Here is a 6,444-nt window from a genome sequence, read left to right on the forward strand (position 1 = left end):
TTTACCCTATGAGAAAATTATTGATACCTATTGAATACCTATCGAATTATATACCTATTGAATTATATACAATCGATAATTTTCTCATAGAATAAAAAACTGGTTCACTCTGGATAAGTTATGCACTAATCAAAGGGAGTCATAGCATTTTAAGCTATTATTTAAGATCTTGAAATAGGAACTATGAATACTGATCGTAGAGAGCAAAACTTCATCAATATTCAGTGTACAAATTATCAATCAATTAGACAGTAATAAATATTCTTCTTAGGATATATTTAACATAAAAATAAAAATATTAGTTCATATTAAATAAAATATTATCCATCGTGCAACTTGCACTTTAATACCTCCTTTTTTTCGTTGTTAATACTGAAACAGAAGTATATATATATATATATAGATCAGACAAATTAAATAATTAAATTAGAGAGTGCCATATTTAATGTATAAAACATATTATTATAATTAAAACTTTACCTTCTCTTTCTTGTATAATTTCTTTTCTTCTGTTTTTAAGTTCAATAGGCAAGTTATCGATCATACTTTCAATAAAATTATCTAAAACTAATGATCTAATCATCGATATTACTGGCTTCCTACAGACAGGACAACTTTTCTGTTTCTTATTCCATGAATTTATGCAGTGGTGACAAAATGTATGTGTACAATTCAATGTTGTTGCTTTAATAAATAATTCTGAGCATATGGCACATGTCAATTGTTCATCCATAATATTGCTAACTTTTCCAAGAATATTTTCATTAATACTAGTCTCTAGGATATTTTGACTTATTTCCGTTAGATCTATCGTGTCTATTATTTCATATTGTGGAACCTCGAATTGATCACCATTCAAGTTTAAGAATATACACTCTGATGTACTTGCAATTTCGCCTGATGTATTTACTGAAAAAAAAAATATCAATGATTTAGTAGTGTATAATAAACAATTGTTTTAAAGTTTTAATAAAAAACACACTATTAAAAATAATATTATATAAATGTAGAAAACAATCAATGTACATTTGTAAACAAATTTATTACAACATACTATTCAATATTGCTTGCGAAATTTCTGCTTTGGCTTCTTGTTTCTTTAAGGCTTTCTCTGTTTCTTTCAATTTTTCTTCTAACATGGTCTTTTCATTCACATGGTTTTTCAATTTTTCTTCTAACATAGTCTTCTCATTCATTAACCGGGCCTGAATGTTTTTCTCTTCCTTTACCTTGCTCTCCATCATGTTTTTCCATTCTACTTGCTGTTCTTCTCTCCATTTTTCCATTTGATCTTTCATTTTTATTTCCAGCATCTCTTTTTCTTGCTTACTCATGTCTAATGCTTCTTGCCATTTCTGTTTCTCCTCATTTAGCCTTGCTTCAAACTGCAGCCTTTCATTCTCCAACTTTTGCAATAGCTGAGAATACATATTATTCAGATGTTCTTCTTGAGAATTACATGTCTTTATTTTTTCTTCTAATATGATAACTTGTTTTAATAAATTCTCATTATCATCTTTAGCCATAGCTTGTTGAGACAATAGATCTTCAAGTTGCTGCTTTAACTTGACTTGCTCTTTTTGGTTTATTTCAAGCTTATTTTTTAGTGCTTTTCTTTGACATTCTTGATTTTCGGCAAACGTTCTTTGCTTGACAAGTACAGTGTCGAGTATCTTTTCATCTATACGTGCTTTCTTGATACAATGATCTTTCTCGGTAAGAGTAAATACATATATAAACGTTTCATTAGGACTAAATTGTATAGTATCACCAGGACGAACATTTTGTACTTCACCAAAGCCAATGGCATTACCATTGACAAATGTTCCACTAGAGCTTAAATCCTTAAGCGTCCATTCATCCTGGCCTATACATCTAAAAATGCAGTGTCTTCTAGATATCATGACATCCAATATTATTTCATCATTATCTCTGGCACGTCCAATTTTAAACTATATAAAAAGAAAAAAAATTATATTCTACACGTTCAAAAAATGTGGAAACGAGTCTTCAAGCAACATTGTAAAAATATCTTTAATATCCATTCAATATGAATTCTTCTAACATTACATATTGACTTATTCCTTACCTCATTTTTGTCGATATTTATGCGTTCGTTCGTGACAATTTTTACTAAAACAGGTTCAAGAATTTTTGGCTCCTCATCAAGTGAGGTTCTCTTTGAATGCTCCATTATTTAACTGTTTTACAAATACCTTAATTATGTCTTAAACATCATAATCAATGCGAGAAACAACATAATAAAGTTCGTGTTGAATTCACTTTTTCTCGTAATAGATGTTGATTCAAACGCTAGCAAATAGTTTCGTAATTTTTGTGCAGAATATGATCTTAATAATTCTTGCTGTCATCGAATTTAATTCAAGAAAAACGAATCTTTGTAATAAACAGCGACAATTTATCTAAACACGACAAAAGAAATTGCGTGCTGCCAGCAAACTACTGTATCGATGTGTATAACTTATGAAGATGCGACTCGCGTCGACAGGCGAGTCCTCTGACGAAAAGAAGTAAAATTTAACATATTGTTCGCACGTTGGTCCCACAACTTCTATAAACTGTCGACTAATTATGATAAAAAGAGATGAATCTGAGCTTCCGAGCTATCCTTGTTTAGTTCACGTGTATGTGTATTTATGTCTTGCTGTGAATTATATTATAATTATCATATTATGTGAAAACATAAATAAAAGATTTTTAAGGATTTTTTATTATCCGTGATTTTTACATGTGAGAATGAGTGAACACTTATGTGGTACTGTTTTTAAACATGAAGGTGAAATCGGCAATTTTTAGAAGTCTGTGATTGGTCCGCGTTGAATAGGAAAGAGATAAATAGTAAAACACAATTTTAAAAAGATATAAAATAGCTTGTGCGTTTTTATTAAATTATACTTAAAAAATATATTTACATCTTATCCATTTATCCTTATCTAATTATTTTTCTCTACTTTGATAATTCCATGTTTTTCACTTATGTATATATGTATATATCTATATGTATATGTATATATTAGGTGTAGTAAAAAGAAATCCATTATTTTTGCATGAAATTGAATGGAAAAATAATGGATTTGTTTTTACTACACCTAATATATCAAACAATTTATCAAATAATAAATAGTTATTTGATAAAACGCTAATATAATATATAATGCCGTACAGTACAAAATTAATTTAGATAATTCTTCAGAAGAAGCCTCTGATTTCGATGAATTTAGGCTCATTTGACGCATTTTTGCGTCAAATAAAATTAATTTAAGTTATCATTATCAATTGTATGAACTATAATAGGATAGTCACGTTTTTTCGTTTTTTCATGTTTTTTCAAAGATTTATTCTCAGAGTTTTTAGTATCACTAGTAAAATCTACAAATTTTCTACATTCTTTCTGTTCATTTGCAAACTTTACTGGTTTTTCTATCATCTCTGTTGAATTTCCTTGCTCTGCAAGTTCAAACTCGAGAATATTCTTTGGCATGAGCTCATGAGATGTAAGTGAATCACTACAAGTCTTTTCAAAATTCGCGTTATCAGGAAATGTGTAATTCTTTATAGATTCAAGAAGTATTTTATTATCACATTTATCTTGCATTTCCAGTTGGTCTTTTATGACCTTGTTTTGAGCCTAGAATGTATAAAAGAGATTTTATATAAAAAAATTTTAAACAGCAAAGATTTCTTCAACAATTTCTTTTTTTTGTAGAAACTTACTTCCAAAAATTTTGTTTTAGATTGCCAGTAACGAAGTTGTCTTGAAATGTTATTGTTCACTTCCTCTTGCATCAGCATCTGCATAGTTTGTTTCTCAATTTTTTCATTCAGCTCCTTAAGTTCTTTCTTTTTAGCGGCTAACAATGATTGAGCGTAACTGAAAATTAAATTTGACTTTTTATTATATAAACGATATATATATATTAATTCAGATTAGCTGAAAAACAGAAATGTGTTCTTAATTTACTTAAAGTCATCGTTTGCAAATTGTGTTTCTTCCATTTCATCATTTTTTTTCATTTCAACCTTCAACTTATTCTCAAGATCAAAGATTCTACTCTTATATTTAACCAAAAGATCTGCATTCTCTTGCAATGTATCAACTATATCAGTTTCCCATTTCCTGGAAATGGCGATTTTCTCTGCTCTTAGTAGCTTGATTTCACTTGATTTCGAATCCAATGCTTGCTTTGCTTCATTATATTTAGTGGAAAGCATTTTCATTTTATCCAACAACATTTGCCGACGATCTTCAACTTCGGCAAATAAAGAATTTCCTAAAATAGTATGAACGTTAAAAAATCTATATACAATTGAATATATACAAATTACCTTTGCATATATCACTAGCAGGAGTTATATTTGATGACTCCAATTCTTCAAGTTTCGCAACTAATTCTCTAGTAGATTCCCGTGCATTTTCCAATTCTTTATTTTTTTCCGCTAGATCCTTTGTTATTTTCTATTAAAATGTTTCCAATTAGCATGATGTATTACAATCAATAAATATAAATCATAACTTATTATTTTACTTGTAAATCAAGTCGAAGCTCTTCATATTGAATCTCTCTATATGTAAGTTTATCCATCAATGTCTTTTCTTTTTTTTCTTTTTGAAGAAACTTCTCTTTTTCATTTTGGAGCAGCATATATGTTTCCCTAAGTTCCTCTTTATACACTGTTAAAGTATCTGCCATTGCATTAGATGATTGATTATTTACAAGATCTTTATATTTCTTCAACTCTTTCTGTAATTCTTTAATTTCTAATTCATTTTTTACTTGGTTTGTTTCTAGATTTGCAATATGATTTTCATATTCTTTTTGCTCAGCTTTATACCTATAAATGAATAAAATATATGAAGCATATAAATGTACAATATATAATAAACAATAAGTTTCAATTGTTAATTTCATTGTTAACATAACTGACACATAAAAAATCTTGATTGAAAAATAAAAAATAAATATGTATCAAAACATTTAATTCTGTTTTTTTAATTAATCATCAGGAGATTGCGGTATATCTGAGATATGTATAAAACATATTTATAAATATCTTCAAGTGACACCTCTTATTTATTGGATAAACAGAAGCTGTTACACGAGTTATTAAGATTCTAATATATCATATGTGATTGGATAGATAGTCGGTCAATCATATTACAATATGAAGCAGAAAAATATAAATTTTAATGAATTGTTATAAAACATAACATTTTTTTTGTTGCAAAAGATAACTCTATCAATACTGTCAGACTTAAGATATTTGTATTCTTCAGATACACTGCGACTTTCAGTTAAATTAAGGATCACAACTTGCCCCAAGTTAATACATCAAAAATGCAATAAACAAAGACTTGACGTAAAAGTATGTTTTAACTGTCGAAAGTAAAAATTCCAAAAGCACCTGCTTGTATTCACTTTGTATAATTTAAAAAAAAATATATATGATCCTTACTTTTCTTGTTTCTCGGAAGATGACACGGTTACTTGCCGTACGTATTCTTTGAAATTATTTTCCAAAGTCTCTCCACAATCTTGAAGATCTCTTACAATCGCGTCGGAAGTTTCCAATTTAAGTCGCAAAACATACAACTCCTGTCGATAATTCTCATTCTCTTGCTTCATCTTTTTATAATCATCCTGACTAATCACGCTCTTTTCTAGATGTTCCTCGATCTTCGTGTTATTCACGCTCTCACCATACAATTCCGACATCTCGAATCCTTTTCCAAATTTCTTTTTCTTCTTTAATGATACTTGGTTTCTTTTGAAGCAAAATACAACGTGATACAACAATGTGACTATTTAAATTTTGATAAGGTTAGTTCAAATATTTTGAATTTCGGTTAGATCCGTTAGATCATAGATATGTAAAGAAGTAGATTCGGTATTGCATGTTACACAAACGATCAGAAGAGAGAAAAATGATAGAAAGAAGAAAAAGTTCAGTTGGGAAAGAATGATTGGTTGCGCCATTTTAGCTGAAACACGCGATTGGTTGTTACATAGATAATGCGCTGTTATTGGGCGATATTAAAAAAAGTGTGTTGCTGGCTTTACTCTGCAAAGGTTACACCAACGAGATATTAAAGATGGTTGGTCCTGAGCAAATTTTCGTGAATATCAATAGGGCTTCGAGAATTCGGAGATAATAGAAGAACGATGACATTATCGATAATTGATATAAGTTTGCGATGATATACTAACATATACAAAATATTTCTATTTTTTATATAAAAATAGTATTTTATATAAATATTATATAAATATTTGGATAATATATTATTAAATTTATGATCTTTTGTCATGTAAATGCTACATAGATAAATTTATATACTATTATATGTTATAATGATTATACATTGCGGAAAAATTACAATTTTTTATCCGCAGTTATCATTTCTATTGATAATCTTTGGATGAT

At 28.6% G+C, this 6,444-nt stretch overlaps 2 protein-coding genes across 2 annotated transcripts; both read right to left on the reverse strand.

Moving 5' to 3' along the window:
- Window positions 1–343: 343 nt before the first annotated feature.
- On the reverse strand, window positions 344–2,441 carry LOC108690847 (E3 ubiquitin-protein ligase RNF8-like). Its single transcript, XM_018198357.1, has 4 exons — window positions 2,090–2,441; window positions 1,055–1,952; window positions 481–909; window positions 344–372 (listed from the first exon to the last, which is right to left on the reverse strand). The coding sequence occupies exons 1-4, from the start codon at window positions 2,192–2,194 to the stop codon at window positions 344–346; spliced, it is 1,461 nt and encodes a 486-aa protein (XP_018053846.1). The 5' UTR covers window positions 2,195–2,441.
- Window positions 2,442–3,183: 742 nt separating this feature from the next.
- LOC108691008 (protein Spindly-like) lies at window positions 3,184–5,896 on the reverse strand. The gene is made up of 6 exons (XM_018198612.1): window positions 5,476–5,896; window positions 4,548–4,854; window positions 4,348–4,477; window positions 3,983–4,292; window positions 3,736–3,892; window positions 3,184–3,649 (listed from the first exon to the last, which is right to left on the reverse strand). Exons 1-6 carry the CDS (start codon window positions 5,733–5,735, stop codon window positions 3,275–3,277), a joined length of 1,539 nt encoding a protein of 512 aa, XP_018054101.1. The 5' UTR covers window positions 5,736–5,896; the 3' UTR covers window positions 3,184–3,274.
- Window positions 5,897–6,444: the final 548 nt, after the last annotated feature.

Source organism: Atta colombica, unplaced genomic scaffold, assembly GCF_001594045.1.
Source record: "Atta colombica isolate Treedump-2 unplaced genomic scaffold, Acol1.0 scaffold38, whole genome shotgun sequence".
NCBI classification, from domain to species: Eukaryota; Metazoa; Arthropoda; class Insecta; order Hymenoptera; family Formicidae; genus Atta; species Atta colombica.